This window comes from Lissotriton helveticus, chromosome 10, assembly GCF_964261635.1.
Source record: "Lissotriton helveticus chromosome 10, aLisHel1.1, whole genome shotgun sequence".
Taxonomy (NCBI): domain Eukaryota; kingdom Metazoa; phylum Chordata; class Amphibia; order Caudata; family Salamandridae; genus Lissotriton; species Lissotriton helveticus.
The window spans coordinates 41,744,352-41,772,347 of record NC_136071.1 but is presented as its reverse complement, the minus strand read 5'-3'; the positions used below and the strand labels follow the sequence as shown (position 1 = coordinate 41,772,347).

The following is a 27,996-nucleotide window of genomic DNA, read 5'->3' as shown; positions in this document are numbered from 1 at the left end:
GTTTCAGTCTCGCTCTCTTCAGAATGTGTGTATTGCTCTGACAGAGACTGACAGAAATAACATTAACTTCCCCTTAATGTGGCGATAGACACGTTCATATTGGTCCTAAAATAATCATAAGGGGCCCGATTCACAGAACTAATCTGAGACAAAATCCTAAACTTACTACTTTTGGTATTCACAGAAGGCGCTTACTATTTTTGGTATTCACAGAAGGCATTTAGTAGTAGTAAAGTTAGTTTACTACTACTAAATGCCTTCTTTGAATACCAAAAGTAGTAAGTTTAACCAAAAGTAGTAAGTTTAACCAAAAGTAGTAAGTTTAGGATTTTTTCTCAGATTAGTTCTGTGAATCAGGCCCATCGTTCATTCATGAAAAGGAGTCAATTCCAAATCTTCTGTTGTCTAGTGTTTCTCCTTCAGGCCTAGAAAGCCCACTATGCAGTAGTAAGAGCAGTCGTACAGGATACTCTCTGAAGGTTCAAATCTCTTCCAACCTCTATTAATTCCAAGAGCTGAAGGTAGGATCCAGGGTCGAGTCCTTGAGTCACTATACTCATGTACAAGATGTCTACAACACAGTCTCATCCAACCTCTGGAAAACCTCAACCAGCATGTCCCAGCTCACCACCTAGGTTCGACACCAAAGCAAAAATTGGGAGAGAGAGTGGGTTCCTTAGTCTAAACATAAATCACTAGCCCAACACCTAATGAAATAAATAAACTTGACAACACTCAGGAAACTCCTGTAAGAACCAAGCCCTGGTGTAAACCCCCCAGGAACCTGATTTAAGTATAATATTCCAGAGCCCACATTAGTGAAATAAAATATGTCAATAGCAAACAACGTCTCGAAAGCATCAGGTCTAAGTGGTATACAAAGAAATAAATACAATACACACAAATTCTAACAAAATGCTCCACACCATTGTGCTTCCTAACACAGAAAGCATAATCCCTCCTTACAATATTGAGCTCCATTTAAGTTCATTGAGACCTAGGGCCAGATGTATCAAAGTAACCCTTTGGCGATTCTCAAATAGCGTTTTTTTTTAGAACCGCTATTTGAGAATTGCTAAATGGTATGTATCTAGAAATTCACTATTTTTTAGTGATTTCTTAAAATTCCTTAATTGCGATTAGCAAATTGCTAATCGCAATTAAGGAATAATTTCCCATTCATTTCTATGGGCCAGGAGGCCCATAGGATTGAATGGAAAGTTATTCTCAATTTGCGATCCGCAAATTTCGAATTGCAAATTGAGAATAATGTCAAGGGTGCAAGGGTGTCTTAAGGACACCCTGCTGCACCCCTGAAATTTACATGTGTGCGCATATGGCGAGCATACATGCCCTAAGGGCATGTATGAGCGTCACATGGCACCTTTAGAAATTTCAAAAAGTGCATTTTTAAAAGAATTTGCAAATTACCACCAACTACAAGTTGGTGGTAAATTGTGATTTCTTAGCCTAAATTCGCAAAGCTTAAATGCTACATACATAGCATTTAAGGAATCGCAATTTGCGATTCCTTAAATGCTTGCGCAAAATTAAGGAATCGCAAATTTTGCGATTCCTTAATTTTGTGGTGCCACTTTTTGATACATCGCATTTGCCGTTTTTTGTCGCAAACTCTGCTTGTTTGCGATTCGCAGCGTTTGCGACAAAAAAAAGGATGATACATCTGCCCCTAGATCACAAAGGTAAATTTACACATAAGTAAATCTACCTGTGTAAATTTACTTTTACACTTTGTAGTAATTTTACCATTTTTGGCTATTCACCATTTTCATTTGTATAGTTAGTACAAAAAGATAGGCTTACATACCTCCACCCCTTCAGGTTAGTCTATATAGATGTTAAAGACGACCCTAAAGTTACTAGTAGTAATTTTATGACAACAATTTATGGCGGCGACCTCCACAACCAAGGCGGAGCGCTCCTATGGTAAAGTAGAGGGAAACTGTAAAAACTTAAGTCCGGACCTGGGGGAGAGTACGGCTATTTCAAAACTCCACTGTACTAAATCACATTACTTATAACAAAGGGATTCTTTTTATCCACGTCTGATCCCAAATCTGCCTTTAGTTGGCTCTAGGATTTGTTTTCTGGTGGAGAAAGAGACATATCATCTATGTTATTAGCTAGGCTCCCATCCAGAATGCTAGTCCCAATTGGGGTACAAACTCAAGACCTGGCTCCTCGACTAAACCCGGCAACCCATCGCCTGGATACCTTCATGGGTAATAAGCTGCGCTTTACAAGTACTGATTGATTGAAGTTTGTACTCGAATCAAGATTCCAAGTCGGGCTCTCACTTCACCCAGTAGGTGTTTGCCCACTGGAATTCATCAGGTAAATCCTGGTGACAATTGGGAGCGTGCGGTGCAGATAGCTCAAAAAAAGAGTTTGAGCACATGAGAACAAGGATAAACATATCCTATTAATGCCTTATTGCTCATTCTGAGGTCCAAAGCTCGGCATCGGGTGCACAATCTGCACCGCTGGTAAATACAACACTGCAGGAAGTTAGCCTTTTGTTTTGCGCAGGGCGCGGTGGGCATGTGAGTCGAGAGAGGTAGAAATAAGTATAATTCAATGATTTTTTTTTTTCAAGAAATTACCTTGCGCTTGCCACATCGCAGACTTGGTGATGCAGCGAGCGCAAGGTAAGTGGTTTTTATTTTTTTTAATTAATTTTACCTATCCGGTCGTCTATTGACTTTCCCCCCACCCTACCCGCCCCACCACTCTTACCTGTGCCATCCGCGCCTGCATAAACCCCTTTGAAGACATCCAAAAAGTAACCATTAATCAGTTTTGCCCCCGCAGTGACTGGATAAACATGGCGTATTGAAGGTACCGGCTCTCGCACAGTGCTCCAAGGACACCTTGGGGATGACATTGAGCCAGACTCATATGGGTGTGCAATTGTGGAATGTGCGCGTGAGGGTGAGCACTCCTAAGTGATGTGTGATCGTAGGAGAGTGTTTCGAGAAGTTGCCCGTATTTACACTAGACACAGACCTCACCTCCATAACACTGATGCATGCAGTTCCTGGTGTGTAGGGGTGGGTAAAGCCACTCTTTGAGTACTTTGGGACAGTCTGGTTCAAAGTATAAAAGTCGATTCCTAAGCTCAAGTAATTCTGAACTTTGCTCATTTTTGGTCTCTGGTTGTTTGGGATGGAATCCACAGGACACGTGGACCTACAACTAAAAGGTGGCTCCTGCTCCGGCCAGCTGGAAGTCATGACCTTCAACGGCCAATGGCGGCCTGTGAGAAACACAACGGACTGGGATGACAACACGGCCGATGTGGCATGCCGCCAGCTTCACTGCGGCGACTCAGTGGGGGCTTACTTTGAGGAGGGGAAAGTAGATCCACGGATAAGCTTCCATTGCCGTGGAAATGAGTCCAGCTTGACGGACTGCGAGATCAGCGAGGAACCAGAGGAGTCTTCTGACCCCACCCCATATCCCATCGATGAGACCAGGTCTAGCTCGGAGTATTTAGACGCCACCTCGAATCCCATTGACGAGACCAGTACAGGCTCGGGTGAGTTGCATTGAACTCTCTTCGCATGTTGAATTGGAAGCAATAGTGTTCAATGTGTGCGATGCGCAACACAGTACTCACAACACTAAAAATGTTGGCAAATTTTCTTTAGAATTTACAATTGGGCATTCTGCCATGTCAAAAGGGATGCTTGCTCCCAGTCTGAGGATCTAGAAGATAAGACATTGAACATTTGTTTTTTAAATAAAATGTTGGGTATGTGAACCACCAACTGATAGTAGAAATGCATGGCTTCGGAAACATTGAGCCCGATTCACAGAACTAACTTAAGACAAAATCCTAAACTTACTACTTTTGGTATTCACAGAAGTTAAGATTTTAAGTTAGGATTTTGTCTTAAGTCTGTCCTAAGACAAACTTAAGATAAAATCCTAACTTCTGTGAATACCATAAGTAGTAAGTTTAGGATTTTGTCTTAAGTTAGTTCTGTGAATCGGGCCCGCTGTGTTTAATTTTATATATTTATTTCGATTAAACAAGCACCATTGAGATACTTTTTCTATCATAATTCTTTCATGAATATTCATTCCTGAAGGGATAAGGCGTTTTTTAGCTGGAGTCCTAATCAAAATGTTTGATTTTACATATTGTACTTATTGAGCTGAAATAAAAATCATCATTGAATCACCATTGAACTTAATTTTTGGCTAAATTGTTTTGATAGGTAATGCCCAAAAGCATTTTGGAAATCTGTCTTACTCAGCACTTTTTATGAAATTAGTTTGTTTTGAGAAGAAATAGAGCAGAGGCATACTAAATTGCTAGGTTTTAAACCTATAACTTTATGAAGTTTTTCTTCCAAACGTCTCAAACGAAATAAAGTTTGCAAAGATTAAAAAAAAGAAAATACCAGTAAATTGGTTGAAAGAAAGGGCACAGATCATTGTTCTGCGTGCATTATTTTCACATACATGTTTTGGAGTCTGAACATGTTCTCACAAATCAAGCCTCTTACAGGAACATTTTGAAACAAAAGCTTGTTTTGCAGGAAAACCTTTAGCCAAGGTAAAGTTGGGCTATACTGATACATATTGTGGGGCAGAATTACAATAACTGGCGCATCCCTGCATATCAGCAGGGATGCGCCAGTTATTGTGCGTCACGGCTCCGCCACCATGGATGCGTCGCATTTACAATGCGGCGCACCATGGGGCAAAAATGGACAGATGCGTGACGCATCTGCTGCCGTAAAGGCGGCGCTTTGCTGGAGTTGTGTCGCAAGCGTGACGCATCTCCAGCAAAGCTCGTGGTTGCCCTATCCTTAAAATGCTGCGTCAATCCTTACGCCTGCTTCAAGCAGGCGCAGGGTTTTGACGCAGCATGGCCTTAAAAGTGGCTGAGTGAAATCTTGTAGCTTTCGCTCAGCCACTTTTAGGAGGCGTTCCTGCGCTGGAACGCCCCCTCCCCTCCTGCGCTGGAACGCCTACATGTGGTGCAGGGCTTAACAACATGACGCATCTTCCAGATGCGTCACGTTGTAAATACCCCGCAGCATGGCGGTGGCTTTGCGCCGCCGCTGCGTCACAAAAGTGACGCAACAGCAGCGTAAAAGAGGCGCAAGGGGCTTGTAAATCTGTCCATGTAACTTTATTAAATGCGAAATTGCCAATGTTGTCCAATTCTGCAGATACATTTCATTATTTTGCATGCATTAAATGAATATGCACAACCTCTGCGTTAGATTTGGTCTACATTCATTACATCTCTTTTTGTGAGAAAATGAAAAACGTCCTTTTGTGTCTTACGGAAGGGGTTGGACGGGGTGATCCATAAGGTTCTATTCCAGGGAAGGCACAGCCTAAACATATTTAAAGATCACTTATCCAGAGCAAAATTGAGTCATTTGCAAATCATGTAATCACATCTCTTCTCTTGCTATATAGGAGACAGTGAGGATGATGATGGGGTTTATGGTGACGAGGAGGACCCACCACCAGTGATAGTGGGACCACCAATAAGCGTGATACCAGAGATAGTGGCACCACCAGTGACCGTGCTTGCTGTGAAATGCTCAGGTGAGTGATAGTTAACCCACCATAACAAGGAATAAAAATATCAATATATTCAATCTGTTAGCCCTGATGAAGGATTCATAATCCACTAATGTGTGTTCTTGTCACCGAAACGTACGTCGGCGCAAGCTTTCTGTTTGGCTCAACCTATCTGTTTACTGAGAAAAGTATCATGGCTAACAGATTGAATATATTGATATATGTATTACTTATTAGAAGAAGATCACTATATATATACGCGTCAGATCTTGCAGCTCCACAAATAAAAATATCAGGGCCTGACTTTGGGACTCGTGTCGTCTTTTGGGTTCACCGTGTTGAAGTACGAAGACGGCAGACTTTATATATATATATTTATATATTTATATATTTATATATATATATATATATATATATATATATATATATACACATGTTAACTCATACCAATAGGATATTGGCTAATTGATATTGCATTAGAATATGCGTGGAATTTTTGAATATTGGTTTTAATGTCCGGGATCTATGTGTTTTCTTAGTACGAGTGGGTATGATTGATTCTCAGTGTGAGTATGTGGTTGTTTTGGCTTTCGGTTTTGCTTTGATAGGGAGCATACAAGTATCTCTATTCGGTTAAATAGATACATCTATATGTATATATTTGAAAAATAAAATATAAACTAAATTGGTCTGATTCATGATCATGAATATTTAGAGAGTCATACCTGCTTTAAATCTTTAGGAGATGCACTTGTTGATTATACTTTGATTGTTTGCTTTCCCCTGGTGCTGTTTCTCTCTAGTCCCATATTCAGGGGCCCTCTTCTGTCCTGATATGTTCAAAGATATCCTGAAACAGATGAGTGATCTAATGCAACTGAGATCAGAGTTGGCACCAACATTGCCTCTATGCAGATAATTCTTAGTTGTGAGTGCATCAGCACCTTGCAGAATAATCTTGTGTTGTACGCAAAGAGTGTGTTCTTCAGGCATACTTTGAAACACAACTTTGCATGGATTTTGAAGCCAGTATTAATAGAAGAAATTGGTTTGTAATTTGATACAAAAGTTTTGCTTTTACTAGCTTTGGGATAATGAGTATGTTAGGCTACTCAAAGACATTTGTAAGTTTGTAATTGTTTACAAAGGTGGTAAATAGTTTGGTTAGTTTTAGCATTAGGGTTAATACTTTTTTTTCAGGATGCAGCCAAGGGCAGGACCCATCCCTGGCCTCATCTTTTAAAAAAAAAACACTTCTACTTCTTTTGCGATTATCGGGTTGTCTTTAGTTTCTTTAGATAGACATGGAATTTTAGTTTTTAGTGCATTCTTTGCAGGGTTGCTTCTATGGTTTACTAGTCTTTCTGCCTTACGATGTTTCTTATTGCATGAACAATGCACTTTTTTTCTCGATTTATGATCGTGAGATGTGTACTTGATGACACTAGAAATGACAAAAATCGGTTGGATATTTGCTACCAAGTTCTCCCCTAATATCACCAACCAACTGTTGATTATCATTTCCCACAAGCAAACAGCCCAGTAGTCTTTTAGCAACACCCCATTCTACCAATGTCCTTTGTTAACAGCTGCTTGAATGACTTTCTCAAACAACACCCTCATTTTCAGTTGCAGGAACACCCTAATGTTTCACTCTAATAGTAATTCCATTACATTACCAAACCTCTACTTCTTAAAGTACACTGACACAAATCCCTGTCTCTTGGAGTAACAACTTCCTTACTATCTAACCTAACAAATGTCCTAATATCGCATAACAAAAACCATCCTAGTGTTGGGACTCTGCTTATCATCCTAATGTCTGCTAACAACTACCATAATATCCCCTAGCAACAACTGGCCTAAGGTCACCTACCTTAAAATCTTTGCTGCCCAATTCATGTCTGTAAATTGCATCAGAAAGTGTCATCAAAATGCCCTTATGACCGATACATACAAGTCGAGGGTACGAGCCAAAGACTATCAAGGGAAATGCCCCTACAGTAAACATCGAATTCTGGGCAAGAACTGGAGAAAGTATCTTGCACCGGTGTGTCCAGATATCCTCCATCTTTTACTTATCTTATTGGCTAGGCATAACCTTCCTGTTTATTTTATCCTGAAGAGTTCTATGCAAATGTCTTTTCTTGCTGTCCCTGAAAAAGGCACAAGTACATAGTACAAACAGTCAACTCTTCCATTCGGCACTATCACAATCGCGTGGAAATTTATTCCAGCATCGACTACTATAGATAATTCCATGGCTCACCACTATAAAACTTCATATCACAATGTTTTAGTTTTCCTTTCCAGAGATCACCCTAACGTCCCAAATCAATATGGTCCAATGATTCCTTACCAACAATTTCCTAATTCCTTCTTCCAACCACCGTAAAAGTCTCAAGTAATACATTTCCTGAAATATCTACTACCATTATCTGCTTTTATATCTTTTCCCCAAAACCATCCCAATGTTCCATTCCAATACCGATCGTTAAATTTTCACTACTAATAACCATTGTCACGCTCTTTACCAACTACCAAAAGGCTCCTGCCATTAGTGGCCCAATTGTTCCTTTTTAACCACTACCCTATTGTCTCCTACCAACAAACAGCCTATTGTCCTCCACACTATTGATAATCCAAAGAAAGGCTGCAATGTCCCCTCTAATCAAAGCCCCTTTCAACAGCGACAAGGATTTTCTCTATCAGCATCCATTTCTGCTCCTCTACCAATATCCCCATAATTTACATCACCAAAAGTGATCCCGATAAGGGTAATAAAAAACATAATTCCCTCGCTAGAGTGTCCTTATTTCAAGCACAATCAATTATCAATTACCCTAATAATTCTATATTATTAAAATTGGTTATTTAATGATTTTCAAAAAACCACATATACACAAAATGTAATTCATACATTATTGTCTATATCAATATCTAACTAACTATTTCAAGCCTGTATCCAATATATGTTTAAAGCTTTAACTGTATGATACCCTATGATTAACATATTTTACATCAATGTAGCTTATTTCCCTGCATTGAGTACATTGCATCTCATCTTTTTGGACCATCATAAATAAATGTTTTCCAAGTTGTTACTTTGAAATCAAGATCTCTTCGAATACGTTTCTCTTTCTGAAGCAAACAAAACCTGATGTGGTTTAAGTTTTCAATTCCATTGCTGTCGAATAACTAACAATTCATCAACCCACATTTTCTGAAGTACAGATCAGGGTAAAATGGATCTTCATAAATTTTCTATGCACCATCTTAATGTGCATCTTCTCTAAGAATCTAACCCAGAAATGTGGAATGCATCTGACAATAAAGATTTTATAAAAGCTTAAAAGTCAGAGTCATCAGACTGACTTGAACACATAGCACTGTAAGATTGTGCTTATCACTTTGAGTATGCATGTGCTGTTGTTACTGCGTTGACGGAGGTATTTATGTACGAGCCATTGTATAGCAAGAACCTATCCAAAAGGCAGCAGATCTGGGTTGTGGGAGAAGAAGGGCTCTGTTACTCAATTTTTTAAAGAGATTTGTCTTCACCCCCTGCTTAAACTGTACCAGGGCTTGTGGCTGGGCTCATGCATACGGGAATGTTGTTCAAGGCGCTGTTTAAAGTAACGTGATATAGCCAGGGATTACAAACTCGTGAACATTTCTCCTATCCAGAACCATTGTCCTTATTCTTTCGTATACAGGGGGCATATGCACAAAAGCATTTTTATGGTCAGAAACGGCTCGATTTGCAAAAATGCTTTTCCATATGTACAGAGCACAAACTACGATTCGATAACATGTTACCGAATCGCAGCTTGTGTTTTTCGCAATTCGGTATGTGAAAGGGGCCTGTTTAGAGCATCCCTTCCAAATATCGAATTGCAGTTGCAGTGCTATGCAAAAATGTTTTGTACCAAATTACGGACACAAAACATACATTTTTTGCCAACACCTCAAGGGTGGTCATAACCATTCGCAAATGGGAAGGGATCCCCACAAGACACCTTCCCCTTTGTGAATGTTGAAAGAAGTATTTTTAAGAGCAGGCAGTGGTTCACCTGCTCTTAAAAAATGAAACTTAAACATTTACTTTTATTTTTTTAAATGCATCCCATTTTCCTTTAAGAAAAACGTGCTGCATTTTTCAAAAAAAGTTTGCTTTATTGATAAGCAATTACAGACATGGCGGTTTGCTGACCTCAGAAGGCCACCATCCTTGTGAAGGCTGCAATTCCTAATGGGTCGCAAATGGCAGCCTACCTCGTTAATATTCATTAGGTTGGTCATTGTTACCCCAATAGGGATCGCTATTCCCAACTTGTATGTTCTTGTGCCCTAGGAATTGTGATTTCCTAATTGCAATTCGCCAAGAATCACAATCAGGAATTTGTAATACCTAAATTCTGTACATATGGCCCCAGCTTTCCCAAATTTCCCATTTTGACTAGTATACTAATTTCCATAACCAATGTATTCATTTCTTTCCAAACCATGCAGGTTCTAACTTTGTCTACCAATAACTTGCTTTTGCAAACTAATGGTGGGAAACCATTTTGAGATAAGCCACAAACAAGAAGTGATGGTTACAATGTGCTTTTGGTTATGAGACTCCGGGACAATGTGAACCGTGAGGAGTGCAATATTCCAGGTCCTGGCAGATGCAAATGAAACTATGTGCCTCTTCCTCCTCTGTAGCACTTTCTTCACATCCTCTCTTCTCGTTGCAGAGAACCCAGTGCTCAGGTTGGCGGGAGGCGGCCATCGCTGCGCAGGTAGAGTGGAGATTTACTATCAGGGCCAATGGGGAACCGTCTGTGACACGAACTGGGACGAGCAAGCCGCCAAGCTGGTGTGCAGGGAGCTTAAGTGTGGCTCTGTACTGGATCACCGGTTCAAAGGAGTAGGGGATGCGAATGCTCCGCAGGCATGGCTGGACCTCCAGCAGTGCAAGGTAGACACTCAGTTCTTGTGGCACTGCTCTTCCAAACAACGGAAACTGCACACCTGCCGAAAAGGCTCCCCAGCAGAGGTTATTTGCTCAGGTAATATGTGTGGCATGGTATATTTCAATATGTTTGATTGTTGCTCCTCTGCATTTCACTGTGCCTAGGGGTATCGGGGATTCTGCAACCAACATCTCATGTTTGCAAGGATGGTTTCTTCTGGCAAGAGAGGTTCATTGGTTGCGACTCGTTTGTTATGACTCTCTTATCCACGTGCTGCCTGCTCAATGTCAGACTCATGGAGATCCTAACATTGGTCTGGAGGGCCAAAGCCATCCCAGATTTTCAGGGTAACCAATGACTTTGGAACTGAATCTCCTTCAGGTTCATTGTATGCAGGAACCTAGCTTTGGGGGGCGTTTGCAGTGTGATACCCCTAACATATGTGCATTGCTGGTTTGGTAGTTGGGTCTGGAGGCCCAAGTCGGGAGTATAGCTAGTTATATATATATATATATATATATACACTGAAAAAACAAAGGTTACAGGGAAGTTATAGCTCGACTCACATTTCACTCATACAAAGCCAGAGAAATTCAGCAGTTATAGTTACCTGAGCTAACTATAGCTTACGCCCCCGCAATGCACTGCTTATGACCTCACATATCACATCACTCATGACATGGCCAGTGACATCACTGATGACATCTCAAATTACATCACTGATGACATCATCCAGTGATTGTGAGTATTTCCTAAATGTTTTTGTGTGTTAAACGTATATACTAAGGTACCACAAAAGGCAAATTAGTATACTTGGTGTACTAATTATGAGTAATTCCTTTTTTTAACATAGTTAATGTGAGTTGCTGCATGACTGTGTGTCTCTGTGTGTGACTGTACAGGTGTGTGAGTGGATGTATTGGTGAGTGAGTGGTTGAGTCAGTGGCTGTATGGGTGGATGAGTGAGTGGCAATGTGAGTGGCTGTATGGGTAGGTGAGTGGGTGTGTCTGACTGTATGGGTGAGTGAGTGGCTGTTTGAGTGTTTGGTAAGTGAGTTGGTGTGTGAGTGGCTGTATAGAAGAGTGAGTGTCTGTGGGGCTGGCTGTATGGGTGTGTGAGTGGATGTATCGATGTGTTAATGGGTTTGTAAGTGGCTGTGTGGGTGTGTGAGTGAGTGTGTGAGTGGTAGTATGGGTGAGTGAGTGGCTCTGTTGAGAGGCTGTATGGGTGAGTGAGTGGGTGTGTGAGTGGCTGTATAGGTGAATAATGGATTTACACCAAATCAGAAAGAGGCACTTCTCTGGACCAATATCTACCTTTCTGCCAAATTTGGTGTAATTCCGTTCAGCGTTTCGGCTGTAGTCGTGTCTAAAATTCCTATGGTAATTAACAGGGAAACACACATTTCTTTGACCCCCGTTATTCTAGGCCCTAGTAAGTGATTGACATATATATATATATATATATATATATATATATATATTTAAGAAAAACAATGAAACGACCGACGCGTTTCAGCTGACGCCCTCAACTGGTACTCTATATAAGACAGTGGCAGTCGCCACTGGATAGTTACAGTTAGGATCGTGTTTCCACAGCAACAGTATTCTTTTGGTTGGCTTTGACGTCGTTTGATGAATCTTTATAAAACTTTCCAAAAAAAAGTCTCATCCACCTCATCTCACCTCAGGCAAGTAAAAGGGATGTTCAAAAGGCATTAGGTCTCGAAGGAAGACCGAAAACAACCTCTTGGTCACGTGAGTGAGATCGTCAATGGCGTTGTCTCCATGAGCAGTGCTCGGACTGCTCCACCGATGTAAGAACCTGGGCGTGCTCCGGATTTCTGAAAGCTCGTTTTGTTCGCTCTTTCAGCTGACCTCCAAATAGCGTTGAACCACCAACCACCAAACGATAGGTTTAGAAGGGTTGCCTTTCTTTGTTCCCTCCGCGTTTCAAGATAGTTCTATCTTCCGGCTGCTGCCTTTGCACTTGTAGCAATGGCTGTAGCTTTTAACTCCTTGTATGTGACAGAGAAATAAACTTTGCATTAAGTCCTGTTAACTAAATTATCTGCACAACCCACCCCAGACTGATTGCTGCCACAATAGAGAGGATATTTCTAACTAATAAACTGCATAATAAGGGATAAACTATATAGACAGCTGCTCTGATAGCCAAACACAGACTTGAAAAACTTTTCTTGAGGGCTGCCTCCACACATCTGCCTACGACAGCACTAAGGTGATCATCCTCCATAACCACTGAAGATTTCCCTGCTGAAATGGGCAACATATGATCAAGGGCGACTTCATCAGGAAGACCTAGTTCACCCCTAACCAATGGATAGGGTCTTGTGAGAAACCTAGGCAAGGCAGCCTTGTCTGGATTTTCCACTCACGGAGAAGCACATCCTTAACCTCTCTATTCACTGCCAGTCTGGGTGGGCGGAACAATTAGAAATGGATAGAACATGTCTGTACGGGTACTGGGTATCTCATCTTCCATTTGAAGTTGTAGATTATTCTTCAGCTACCTGAAGGGTGCAGGCAAGTTAGAACATTGACTAAACGTGCTTCTCTGAACCGGCTCAGGTTCCTCGTCTTTTTCATATTCTGAAGATAGCCAAGAAGACCAAAAGTTAGAGGAAGAAATCTGCTCAGTCAAGACTGAAGAGGGAGATGACAGAATAGACTCCTAGTTGAGAGGAACCTCAACAAGGGGTAAGGTATGGATCAGTATAACACCTCTAAAGGAGATTTGATCAAAGTCTGAATCTGGCTTTCAGATGAACCCGGAGGTTTTCTGGGATCAGCCAGGTGCACCTCCCTTCCCCTTGTCGTCTTCTCCTGTGATGGCATGATGGCACTTAGAAGAGTGAGGACAAGGCTCAATCACAGTGGAGCTCTAGAAACACACTCACAGGCTCCATCCTGCTCTTTAAATTTATGCTGCTAAGACTTCAGGTGCCCACAGCACTTCACAATCATTCATGCATAAACATTGAAGAAGGCTTACAGAAACACTAAGGTGCCTAGCCGACAGAGTAAGAAATCTGCTCCTACAGCTGAATGGCTGTAGGACCTTTCAGCAACCAAACGTGAACCTAGGAAAGACAATATAAAGTCCTAACAGGAGCTAAAAGACTTGACAAAGCAGAACATGGCCAAGGTGACAGAATTGAACCCCTTAACATCCATTCTGTCACATAATTCAAAAAGACACAGGACTGCTTTATAAATATATTTTATAATTTATAATTCAAATGCATTAGATTGAGAGGCCAAAAGACAGAAGCAGATGACCAGCATACAAACCACCTTTCAAAGTAGGACGTAAGCTATAACCTGTTCAATCAAGCATATCCCCCTGCTCCACTTAGCACGTCCACGGAGTGGAGGTGATGTTCCTCTGCGGTCTTCCTCCAGCCACCCCAGAGAGCTCCCTACTCCAATAACTGGGCGGCGAGGTGCATGAAGGGAACTAAAGATAGCAACCTCGCTCACTCACAAACAGCTAAGAGGAAGGTCTGCCAAAGTGCTCCTAGTAGCATGCACACTCACTCTCCTCTACCAAGTCTCTGATGTGGAGCTTAAGGTTGCATGACAGAGCAATTACTTTGCATGCCTTAACAATGTGGTCTTTACCACAAGCGTGTCTTTACCATGCATGTCTTTACTACGCATGCCTTTACAGTGAATTTCGTTGTAAAAGTATGATTGGTAAAGGTAAATGAGTGGTAAAGGTTACATCCCAGCCTCCTGCTCTTAGCCCTAAAATCCAGCTCCCAGCCCTTAAAACTACCATGACCCCAACCCTTAAACCACTCCAGCCCCCCACCCTAAGCCCTAAAACCGGCCCCCAGCCTTAAAAACTGAACCCAACCCCAGCCCCCCGCCGTGAGCCCTAAAATCAGCCCCCAGCCATAAAAACTACCCCAACCCCCCACCCTGAGCCCTAAAACCTGGCCCAGCCTTGAAAACTACCCCGACCCAAAACCTGGCCAAAAAGCTACTCACCAAACCGCAGGCAGGAAGAAAGTAAGGAAGCAGGAAGTCTGAGCAGGAAGTCCAACACCTCCCAGCCCCACCCATTTGCTCCAAGTCTAGAGCACTGACTTTCTTTACCACACATATGTCTTTACTGCCTTTACTACAGAAATCACTGTAAAGGCATGCATGGTAAACGAATATGTGTGGTAAAAGCATATGCGTCTTATGGCACATGTGATTCCGACTGCGCTATCAATGCCGTTTCCCGGCGCTTAACAGCTCTTCCCTATTACAGGCAGAAGAGGAATTGCGTGACTGGATGTATGACAGAAGAACGCTAGTTATTACAACGCGGGCCGTTACATCGCAGTCGTTACAACGACTGCGATGTTACCACGCTATGCCATTACAACGCAAGTCTTTACATCGACTTGCGCTAGATGGCATGCTAACATTAGAAAAGTGTAATTTCCTATTCCAACTCCAGTCCACTTAACAGTAGGGAAGGTGTTGGGATAGTAAACTACACTATTTGTAATGTTAGCACGCCATCTAGCGCAAGTCGATGTAAAGACTTGCGTTGTAATGGCATAGCGTGGTTACAATGACCGCATTGTAACAGCATTGCGGTGTGGTGACCGCGTTGTTAACGATGTTTCCCGCGTGACTGGACCTGTTTAGCAGTCATGAAGCAGAAAAGCCCTGCTTTTACTTGTAAAAAAAAGAAATTAAAAATTAAAGAGAAAAAAACAAATGCTAGGAAAATCAGTATGTCCACATGGTAAAGTCAAAGCATTTTGGTAAAATAATACTACAGTAGTGCTACTTACTTAAGGCAAAATGCAATTCACAAACGTGAGTAGAAATCTCCACCTCCCCCTTGTCTATGTTTTCTGTGGGGAGATCCTCACACATGTAAGTTTACTACTTAGTAGTTAATGTGGGGGAGACCATTGGGACTGGCTGGAAAGTGGAATACTTTCTACTGACAGAGAAGGGGTGTATGTAGGATTAAGAAGGAGTTTAGGAAGGAACAGACGCCCACCCATTAAAGAGTAAGACGGTTTCCATTCTCAAACTGCACTTCCATAGTTACTGCATCCAAAAAGAACCAAAACAGTGGTACGTATACATCAGCTGAGAATATATATCTTTCAAAAATCAAAATAAAATGTATTTTAACATTATTTTCTCCAGGGTTCTATTGTAAGTCCTGTCCTCCATTTTCTATGGAAGGGTGTTTCAGGACCTGTGGTTGACCTTGTGGCGCTGGACTTACTCCAGGTCTAAGCTGGAGTGTTTTGGGTACTTTTTTTGACTGTAGTAGATTTATACTCATAAAGTTTGCTCCAACTCCTGTTTTATGGGGGTTGAGGCATGTAAGCCTACACTTTGTAGTAAATTTACACCTGGAAATGGTGACTAGCCAAAAGGAGTACATTTACAAGAAAGTGTAAGTACATTTTCACATGTAGATTTACACAGGTGTACATTTACAGGAGTAAATCAATAGGCTTCTCACAGAGGACTTCCTAGGGAAACAGAGAAGCTGAAAAAAACAGCAGCCAATACTGTTTGGAGTTAATTGTTGCTCATCAGCCCTTTTAATGACAGCATAAAAATACAAGTGTTGCCTATACAAGGGGTGCCTCCGACAGAGGGGAGGGGATAACTTAAACAGACTACACTGAAAGCAGTGGCCTCTTAATGGAGCTGAAAAAAACCAATGGCCCAATTCACAGCCCTAGTCATGGGTATAATCTTAGTGCCACATGCAAGTAGCCTGAAACCACTTTTAAATGCTCAAAAGTTGTCTTTACTCTTTTCAAAGTTTTTCATCTGGCTTCCTCCACCACTGTGGACAGGTGTAGGTGGGCCATGGTTTGAATGCATTTAAAATGTGTGCATCCCCAAAAACTTACCACTTTCATTTTAGAACTTTCTCTCTGACCCATTCCTACCCTGGAAAATGTACAAGATTTGTTCCTGAGGAAAGCAAGAGTAAATCCTTTCACAGGGTAAGAAGGGAAGGAGAATGGAGCCCTTTTAAATGGGTGGCATGGGGGGGGGTACATTCCTCTACAAGGAATAATATGTTGCCCAGGAAGAAAACAGAATTACTTTCCCTATGCACAGCTGTTCGCTGAGCCTAACTGCAGCTGCAGAAATGCATCGGAATAGTCACCAATGGAAATTCACAAAGTTTTCCAGAAGTACATCTGGAAACCAGTAATTGTGGAAGGTTTTGGGCATCAACTCCAGGGGTAGATTTATGATTTATTTTTAAGAAAGGGATCCTTTTCCACTCCAGAGGTTTGTTCACTGACTGGCTGTGTGTGAACCAAGCTGAGGGTGTAGTCTCAGTACGGGTCCCTAACCGGGTAGGTTGGCGGCATTCTCGGGCAAGAGATCCTGGTTGAGTTTCCATTTGAGGTATGAAAATGTGTACTTTCTGATGTGACCCAGTATTTGAGGCAGCTGACATGCTCAACAGAGTGTTCCTCTGCAGCCACACTTTGTCCATCACTTAAAACTCTTTCTCTCTCTTGTTTCATGTTGTGCTGTTTAAGGGAGTGTTGAGTACCGGTTGGTCAACGGGCGCAGCCCCTGCGCTGGGATGGTGGAGGTGCTCTTCCAACATCGCTGGCGGAAAGTCTGCCGCAGCCCATGGTGGCAGGTCAATGGCGGGTTTGTCTGCGCTAAGCTGAAGTGCGGGTCCATGGTTAATATGTACCCAGGAGAGAAGGCGGGATCTGACGTCAACGAGTGGGTCAACGAAGTGAAGTGCAAAGATGGCGCGTACAACGCTGGGTGTGAGGTGGAGGCCATCACAAAGGCATACTGCAGCACGAAAATGGCAGCCGCCATGACTTGTTCAGGTAACTCGCAAGCTGTGACCTCAAGAGCGAGGTCAGGCGCTGTGTTCTCTCTTTGCTGGGCTTCACAAAATGGCCGCTAGAAACAAAGAAGCGGACAATTTGTGGGACAGTGGGGGCAATAAAATAAGCAACCCAGTCTTACCTTTAACATTGAAGCAAAAAAGCACACTGCAACAATATTTAATTTTAAGTATCAATCCAATTTACTTTGTTTAATAATAGTTACTTAAGGGTGTCATTTTAATTCCTTGTCTCCATTATTTTTAAAAGAAGTGTGTTCCAAGACTAGTGGTTGGCCATAGATGTTCACAACTTACTCCAAGGCTTAGAGTACATTTTAGCCTGTTTTGACAACTTTAGGGCTATAGTAACTTTAGATGTGTAGTTTGTGAATTTTAATTGTCCTACTCTTTAGTAGGTGTGTATGGATGTCCCTCTCAACCCCCTCCTTCAATGTTCCTAAAGGCCTCCATTCTAGTAGTATTTAACTCCCCATTTTCCCGCCACTCCACTACCTTCTTCCACATTTACTACTACAAAGTATTCCAACGTGTGAGGAGATCTCCCCACCTTTGTGGAGATCTTTGCAAATAAAAGATAGAAGAGGTCGAGGCAAAAGCCTCCAGCTATAGGTTTGTGAATTGCATTTTGATGATGTGAATTAATTGGCCCGATGCTCCTGGGTGCCTTCATATACGTACAGTGGTCCCTGATTGGCTAGATGGTTTAGGCATCTTTGCATGCGTACCGTTGTCCCTGATTGTCCCGATTCTCTTGGGGGCCTTCGCATGCTTGTTTTGCTGATGATGATTATTGGATAGATGCTGCTTTGCTCTTGCACCTGCTAGAAGTGCTGCAGCTAATTAGCTCGATTGTTCCATGTGTCTTTGCATGCATATGGTGGTCCCTGATTGGCTAGATCTTTCCATGAGTTTTTTGGATGCATAAAGTGGTCCCTGATTGTCTAGATCTTTCCATGTGTCTTTGCATGCATAAAGTGGTCCCTGATTGGTAGATCTTTTCATGTGTCTTTGCATGCATACAGTGGTCCCTGATTGGTAGATCTTTCCATGTGTCTTTGGATGCATACAGTAGTCCCTGATTGTGTAGATCTTTCCATGTGTCTTTGCATGCATACAGTGGTCCCTGATTGGTAGATCTTTCCAGGTGTCTTTGGATGCATACAGTGGTCCCTGACTGTCTAGATATTTCCATGTGTCTTTGCATGCATACAGTGGTCCCTGACTGTCTAGATCTTTCCATGTGACTTTGCATGCATACGGTGGGCCCTGATTACCCCGATGCTCCTGGGTGTCTTCATCTGAGTACATTGGTCTCTTATTGGATTGATGTTTCCATGTGTCTCTGCATGCACACAGTGGTCCCTGATTGGCTAGATCTTTCCATGTGACTTTGGATGCATACAGTGGTCACTGATTTTCTATATTATTCCATGGGACTTTGGATACATACTATGGTCTCTGATTGTCTAGATCTTTCCATGTGTCTTTGCATGCATACAGTGGTCCCTGATTGTCTAGATCTTTCCATGTATCTTTGGATACATACAGTGGTCCCTGATTGTCTAGATCTTTCCATGTGTCTTTGCATGCATACAGTGGTCCCTGATTGTCTAGATCTTTCCATGTGTCTTTGGGTGCATACCGTGGTCCCTGATTGTCTAGACCTTTCCATGTGTCTTTGAATACATACAGTGGTCCCTGATTGTCTAGATCTTTCCATGTGACTTTGGATGCACACAGCAGTTCCTGATTGTCTAGATCGTTCCATGTGACCTTGAATGCATACTGTGGTCCCTGATTGTCTAGATCTTTCCATGTTACTTTGGATGCATACAGTGGTCCCTGATTGTCTAGATATTTCCATGTGACGTTGGACGCATACCGTCATCCCTGATTTTCTAGATCTTTCCATATGTCTTTGGATGCAAAATGTGGTCACTGATTGTCTAGATCTTTTCATGTGTCTTTGCATGCATAAAGTGGTCTCTGATTACACCGATGCTCCTGGGTGTCTTCATATGTGTACATTGTTGTCTTACTGGCTAGATGTTTCCAGTGTCTTTGCATTCAGTCAGTGGTTCCTGATTGACTAGATGTTTCCATGTGTCTTTGCATGTAAACAGTGCTCCCTCATTGGGTAGATGGTTCCAGGGGTCTTTGCATGCATACAGTGGTACTTGATTTTCTAGAACTTTTCATGTGTCTGTGCATACGTACAGTAGTCCCTGATTTCCCCGATGCCTCTGGGTGTCTTCATCTGTGTACATTGGGCTCTTATTGGCTTGATGTTTCCATGTCTCTCTGCATACGTACAGTGGTCCCTGATTGTGTAGATCTTTCCATGTGTCTTTGCATGCATACAGTGGTCCCTGATTGTGTAGATCTTTCCATGTGTCTTTGGATGCATGCAGTGGTCCCTGATTGTCTAGATCTTTCCATGTGTCTTTGCATGCATACAGTGGTCCCTGATTGTCTAGATCTTTCCATGTGACTTTGGATGCATACTATGGTCACCAATTGTCTAGATCGTTCCACGTGTCTTTGCAAACGTACAGTGGTCCCTGATAGTCTAGATCTTTCCATGTTTCTTTGCATGCATACAGTGGTCCCTGACTGTCTAGATCTTTCCATGTGTCTGTGCATGCAATCAGTGGTCCCTGATTGTGTAGATCTTTCCATGTGTCTTTGGATGCATAGAGTGGTCCCTGATTGTCTAGATCTTTTCATGTGTATTTGGATGCATAGAGTGGTCTCTGATTGTCTAGATCTTTCCATGTGTCTTTCCATGCATACAGTGGTCCCTGATTGTCTAGATCTTTCCATGTGACTTTGGATGCATACTATGGTCACCGATTGTCTAGCTCTTTCCACGTGTCTTTGCAAACGTACAGTGGTCCCTGATTGTCTAGATCTTTCCATGTGACTTTGGTTGCATACAGTGGTTCCTGATTGGCTAGATGTTTCCATGTGTCTTTGCATGTAAACAGTGGACCCTCATTGAGTAGATGGTTCCAGGTGTCTTTGCATGCATACACGGGTGTCTGGTTGGCCCGTTTTTCCCGGGTACCTTTGAATGCTTGTTCTGCTGATGGTGATTATTGGATAGATGCTGCTACTTGGTTCTTGAACCTGCTGAAAGTGCTGCTGCTGATTGGCTGTATGCTCCTGGATGCCCTGGCTCTTGCAGCTGCTTGGCTGGCTGAAGAGATGCTGGCTGTTAGGTGGTCATTTGTAGTGGTACAGTAGAAGCACGCCATTCCGATCACATTCAGGCACAGCAACATGAAAGCGCATACAGGGTTGTTGGACAGGCACCGAAAATGGGCCCGGGTGCCAAAATAAAAGTGCAGCGCATTAGCAAATCGGACAGCTAAAAGAGTGGTCCCCATTAGCAAATTGGATCAGTGTTGAACTTGTAAAGACATGCTGTATATGTGTTTTTTGCGAGGTATGGGACACTAAAAATTGCATATGTGCGTGCTGCGGGCAATGTTTGTGGTACTATCAGGGAAATCAACATTAAAAATTGCCCTCCAGACCATAAAACAGTGTCACAAGTAGCCAAAAATATGTCCCACTCACTGACCTCTCAGTAGCTCAGTGACTGCTTAGCCTTTATGGCACTGTCGGGTTGCTCTACTTTCCAGTCCAGCCCAGTGCACATATTAAGTTAGATTGTTCAAATTCGTAGATCTGGACATTTAGAAGAAATGGTTGAGCCGGTGAGGGGGAGAGAAACTGTTATGCACCACAAGATATAAATGGGGAAAAACAGACCATATTCCAGGGAGAACAGAGGGACATATTATCAAGGGGGTTTATCTCCGCTTTTTTGGATTTAAAAGCCAAGAAAGCGGAGATAAAATTATCTCCCTATTACCTAGCTGTCGCTAACACCAGTTAGCGACAGCTAGTAGGAGATAGCGACCATCTTGGGCCCCACTTTGCATGTCAGTGATATTTATCACTAATGACATGCAAAGTGGGCGTGCCAAGATGTTAGCGACTGGAAACAGTCGCTAACATCGCTATCTCCTATTACCAACTTTTGGAGATATTCGCGCTAAGCGCAAATATCTCCAGAAGCTAACACCTGCCCTGAGCAGTTCTTAGCCATGTTATCCAATGGTAGGTGAATAACATGGCTAAGAGCATTAGCTCGGTAATGCATGAATATCGCTGACTTTTCAGCGATATTCATGCATTGCGGACGTTTATCTGCGGTACAAATCGCCGCAGCTCAGCGGTAAAATGTTGTCTCTAACCAAGCAATAGCGATAATTATCGCTATTGCTTGGTAATATGCTCCAGAGTTCTGGATTAAATAATGTATAGTGTAGGACACCTGATAAGACTTAGATGGAAGAAAGCTAAGATCCAGGGCCTTAATTGGATTTTGGTGAATTGGATACTCAGTTACAAGCACGACGGACATTCTGTCTGCCGTATTACAAGTTCCATAGTATATAATAGATGTCATTTGGCAGGCGGGCTATGCACCCCGTTGTGACGGATTAACCCTGTCTGCCAAACTCGTAATTAGGCCCTCACTCTATATCCAGGTTCCAAAAAGGGAAGGAGGCAGGTCGGTCCTGGGCCCTGGCAGCCAAGGTAAAATGGCTGGTCCGGTTGCTGGGCATAGCATCCCCTGTCTCTGCCGGTCTCTGTCTCCTGATGGAACGTTGGAGACAAGGTCCTGCCATGACCATCAATTCATCAAAATGCCAGGGGTACCAGAAGTAATATCACATACCCTTTGCTCCCTGATCACACAACTTTTAGTTAGTGGTAAATAACGAATCCAAAAATGGGAAAAGCACTCATTTGAGTGCTCCCTACATTGCAAATTCAGTAATTTACCGATTCGGTATTTTAAGGAATCCGAATTTGCAATTTAGGCCACCTACATCTCAGTAGCCTAATACTGGTCGGTAACGGCCGAAATTCGGTAATTTCGGCCGTTACCGACCGGTATTGGGCGACCTACATCTGGCCCTAAGTGAGCTTTTGCCCAGAGTCACATGGTGCTGAGCTGAGCTGCCGCCGGAGCCAGGGATTGAACCGTGAACCCTGTGCTCTGAAGTCAGTTGCCCTTGCCGCTGCACCACACCTCTCCACTGTGGCAGTGCCATGAATTCTAGTGGGCCTTCCAGGGGAACCAGCTGCTGCCTCTAGTTGTCCTCCATGGGCCTTGGTCAACTGAGACACTGGAATGCTCTCTGGTGTCTTCTCGCGTTGGTCTTGGCCACCATGAGATAGTTTGAGCTGTTTGGCTTCCTCCAGTACACATCAATATCAATAAAACCCTGTCTTATGGATGCAAATTATGTCTGTTGCCTAGCAACAGATCAATATTGTATCAATGTTTTCCTAGGCAGTACCCTCCTAGCTTTCATATTTTAGTGGATATCTACTGCAATGCGTCCAGCAGTTTTTTGAAAAAAATCTTTTTATAAACCACGGGGAAGAAAAGTTGGTATATTGATTACCATCTAATGACAATCGCACGGAACACCACACAAAGACAGAACAATTCCGTCTACACAGTGCGAACACCAAACAATTAACTGAAAATGTGTCAAAGCAAATTCTGCAGAGAAAGAAATCATCTGTCAGAAAAATGTGTGGCGAAAAGAATGACACCTTACGGGAACACCACCCTCGGGGTAACTGGCAAACTCTCACCAGACTGGGCCACTTTTCTCATCACTGGTCGTCATTCAATTCAAAAGAAGAAAAAATGTGTCCAAACAGAACCCAAAAGAAAAGTGTGAGTGCACTAAAGCAGAACCGTAGGAACTGCTAGTGACAATATAGTGTGATTAAAATCAACAGGCACACCTATTCGCAACCTTTTATTCCTAATTTATAAGTGTGAACTGTCGAATTAAAAAGGCTGGTAGCTAACCTCGCATACCATTACCTATCCTCCAGTACACAACAGTTTCCTTTTTTTAAATTTTTTTTAAATATATTTTATTTTTTCCACACTTTGCACATTGCACATTGTACAATTAAACATTTCATGTCAATCATATGTAAATGAAAAACAAAAAAATTAAAAAATCAGTCTATTATATATATACAGTACATCTTTTAACTCTACATTACAATAAGAATCTTAATCTTAATGTGAACCCATATTCTCTTTCCATCTAGATATAGGTTCCCAAATTCTCAATCCTCTCATTTTACCCCTTATCCCTTTCCGAGCATATATAGATTTTTCCAAATTATAAGCCGCTAGTAAATTAGCCAACCAATTTTGCATGGCAGGTGGATTTTTATCGAGCCATGCTCTGGCTATAGTCAATCTGTATACTGCAGCGGCCACAAAGATACATTCTCTCTGCGCATTTCCCCAATCTGGGTCTATCCCCAACAACAACAGTGAGGGCGTGAGGGTTATTTGAATATCCAATGATCCATTTAAGAAACGTTCTATGTTTCCAATCAAGGTATGCAATTGTGGGCCGGTAGCAAAAACATGAACAATATCTGCCTCAAGGAAGTTGCACCTCGGACAGGTAATACCAGTAGTGCCTCCCCATTTAGCTATTCTCGCTGGGGTAAAATATAATAAGTACAGTGTTTTGTAGTGCTGGGATTGAAGGGGAGCAGAACACAGTACCATACGAGCCAGTTCAAGTGACTCCTGGAATATTTCATTCGGAATGCTCAATTTATCTACCCATTTGTTACAGTACTTTTCCATATCATCTGCTTTCCCTTTCACCAAACATGCATACAAACTCCTAATTGTACAGTCTGCAGAGACCTGTATTTTCTCCATAATTTCGTTTCTTTGATACCCTGCGGGTCCTCCTTGTTTATTACTCAAAAAGCTCCTAACCTGCAGGTATTTAAAAAACGACCTCCTATCAATATCATATTTCGCCGTAAGGTCTGCAAACTGTACTATCTCTTCCGTGTCCCTCAAATCCCCAATCTGTACTATTCCTCGTTCAGCCCACCTAGCCATTGTACCGTCAGCAAAAACTGCCGCAGGGAATGACCTATTCTTATATAGCCTAGTATATCTATTAAATCTTCCAAGACCTGCCTTTTTTTTTTTTTTTTTTTTAGTAGTAGTAAAGCTTTTATTCGACAATTTGTCATTAAGCCATCAAATAAAAAAAATACACACATAGTCATATGTTAAAATCTAACCAAAACATTCACAATACAAATAGGTGAAAAAAGTGCCATGTATACGAAACCCTAACCATCATCATAAATCAATTACAATTTTTGGGGCAGTACATTATTTGTTCAAATACAATCTACCTTTCTTCCATATAATACAAGACCATGATAAAAACAAGTTAATACAGTTATAAATAATCAAAAGATTAAAAAAGCCAGATTTAAAAACACTAAAATTCTAGGTTTTCATTCCTATTTTCTTTCTAATCAAGCAGACATTAAGGAGGTACCTGCTCACTCCGAATGTTATCAGCCTAGTGGTTGAGGATCTAAGTATCCTCTCTGCCTCTTTGTGCGAACGTGTACCCAAATTATTACAAAGGGGTCTGATCCATTTCATGCGCTGTGATTTATACAACGGGCAAAAAAAGAGAATGTGAGCCTCGTCTTCTTTTTGATTTAAGTCACACAATTTTCAAAGGGGGTCGGTTCTTTTGGAATTTCCCCATCGACAAGTATTGGCATTTATCTGTAAAACCCCATATCTATAATGTAGATATACGGTTTTGGCCAAGGGTGGTTCGACAACATCCGTAAACTGTTCAAATAGAGGGGTATCCTTGAATTGCAGAAACTTGTGAGTTAGGGAACCAGTAGCACGTTCGTATACGTTAATATTCACATAGTTCCAATAAGCAGATTTTACAAGTTCCTTACAAGTAACTAACGAGGTAATTGACGTATCCGGGGTGTTCCAGAAGTTTGAAAGGCCTATTTTTATAAACCAAGTAGATATATGCTTCAACCACTTAATTGAATTAAAAGTGTCCAGTTCCCTGATTTCCAGCAGGCCTGCTCTGTAGTCAACGAGTTCCGGGGTAGACCATATTCTTACCCAATAAATCAATGGCCTCAACCAACACAAGTGGTCTGTGCGTTTTAGATTAATGTCTATATAGACAGGCACTAGAGGCGTTCTTACTGATAATTTTAGTAAGCGTCTAAAGAACGCATTCTCATCGGTGGAAAATTTTTGCTTTGAATGAGGCCCCCAAATCTCGGCCCCATACAAGGCTGCAGATTGCGCTTTGGCTTTAAACACTTCAATCGCAGGAGTTATAGCTTTTGAAGTACTCCCTCCGTGAGTTTTTAAAATAGGGAGGGAGTTGTGCTTAAGTGTTAGCCTACTTTTTTCTATTTGATGTATCCAAGACATTTTGCTATCAAGTCTGATGCCCAGATAATCAAAAAATTCCATGTACTCCAATTTAGTGTTATTTAGAACCAGATTCTTTTTGAAGGTTTTAGGGGGGTTAATGGCCATATATTTGGTTTTAGATGAGTTGATTTCTAACCCCTTTAACTCGCAATAGCTATGAAATTGATTTATTAGATTTTGCAAGCCTTTCGGTGTTTGTGATATTAAAATGGTGTCATCCGCGAATAACAATGCTGTGATGGCCTCATTACCCAATTTAGGGGAATCATGTTTGCATTGTGCCAAGTATGGGGGGATATCATTTACAAAAAGTGAAAAAAGGGTCGGGTCCAGCACGCACCCTTGTCTTACACCCCGTTTCACTGGTATGGCTTGGGTAAGTTCGCCATTTCTTCCCCACCTTACTTTAGCAAAATTATCAGTATGAAGCTTTATAAGGTTAACCAGCAATTCATCAGGGACGCCCATCTTCATTAAAGTATCCCATAATAGGGAACGAGGGACAAGATCAAACGCTGAGCGTAAATCTACAAACGCTACGTATATGCTGGACTTCTTTAGTTGGATGTATTTCCAGCAGATACACATAAACCTGTACACCTAGTCCACAGTACTTGTCTTAACTCTAAAACCTGCTTGATATTTTGAGAGGATTTTAAATTCCTCTATCCAAATTAAAAGACGATTTAAAATATGTCTGGCAAAATTTTTTTGTAAGATATCAATTAAACTAATTGGTCTGTAATTACATGGGTTATAACGATCCCCTTTTTTGTAGATGGTAACTATTTCTGCCCCCTTCCATGATTCGGGGATCGGGGTTCCCAACAAGATAGAATTACACAAAAAATGTATGTAGGGGCACCATACATCAATATTGTGAGTAAATAAGTCCCCGGGTAATTTGTCCGGGCCTGGTGCCTTGCCCGCCTTGATCGCTTTTATAGCACCCAATGTTTCCTCCATGCTAAATTTAAGCAGATTGGTACACTGGGGAATCAATCCAAAATAGTTGTACTCTGCGGTCACCTCAGCCGAATCATATAATTTTACAAAATGATCAAACCAAGTTTTTTCATCTAGGAATAAATCCCTATTGGAGCTACCTGTTTTGTTATTTTTAGCTATCAGGCTCCAAAAGGTACATTGGTCATGTTTCCTAGCAGCATCTAAAAGATCCTCCCAGATTGAATCATCCCATTCCCTTTTTGCATTATAAAGGAGTCTTTTGTATTCATGTCTATACTCTCTAACCCTCAACTGGTCCTTGGTTTTCACGGCAATAATTAAGTTATTTTTGGCTAAGCGACACTGTTTGTTAAACCAAGGTGTCTCTAATTCCAGCTGCCGTCTTACATTATATTTTTTATCTTTACAACAAGTTTTACTCAGATGGGGGATTAGTGACTCTACTAAGTGACAATGCATTTTGAGAACGTCATGAGATCCCAGCCTCGCGTTATCATATAGGGGGATGATATCTGAGAAGGTATTATAAATACCCAAAAGCGTATCTTCTTTTCCTAGGATATATGGCCACTTTATTGCTTTCCTATTATTAGAGACGGTAACCTCAGCCACCTCCCTGCTAAATTCGGGCTCATTACTTGATGTAAAATATAATTTCGATGACATCCCCAATTGCAAGGGAAAATGATCACTCTCTGGTCTAATCACGACCTTGAAGTCTAACAACAGATACCATGGGTTGATTGTAATCAGCATAAAATCAATCAATGATCTGGACGACCCTTTACTGTATGTAAAATTAGCTGGCTTGTCAGAAGCTAAGCGCCCATTACATGCCCTTAGATTGTTAGATACAGTTAGTTCATAAATCTGCATGGCTGCCACTGTACTTTTTATAGATTTCACACTGTCTAAGAGAGGGATATCATTAGCCCTGTCTTCATTTTCTACCAGATTTTCCAGCCCACATACGGGCTCGAATTGACAGTTGAAATCCCCGCCTATGATTATTTTGGAGTCAGGCTCTAAGTTACACAGATATAAACTAAGCTGCTCTACAACCATTGATTCTTTATTTCGAGGATTTGGTCTGTTGTAAATATTAATCAAGTAAACATCTCCCATGTCTTTCGTAGCTATCTTGACCCCAAGCAAATCATTAGAGGCAAAATACAAGGGTGAAATCACAACGTTCAGGGATATCCTTATCCAAATTAATAGACCACCTGAGGGTCGAC

General features: G+C 41.7%; 1 protein-coding gene across 1 annotated transcript in view; it reads left to right on the top strand.

Annotated features, from left to right (window-relative positions):
• LOC144785017 (scavenger receptor cysteine-rich type 1 protein M130-like) overlaps positions 1-27,996 on the top strand; it is a 196,353-nt gene that overhangs the window by 93,550 nt on the left and 74,807 nt on the right. Inside the window, exons 7-10 of the mRNA XM_078664134.1 lie at positions 3,200-3,559; positions 5,464-5,595; positions 10,314-10,628; positions 17,093-17,401. Coding sequence (XP_078520260.1) covers positions 3,200-3,559; positions 5,464-5,595; positions 10,314-10,628; positions 17,093-17,401 — 1,116 coding nt within the window. The remainder of the gene's footprint in view (positions 1-3,199; positions 3,560-5,463; positions 5,596-10,313; positions 10,629-17,092; positions 17,402-27,996) is intronic.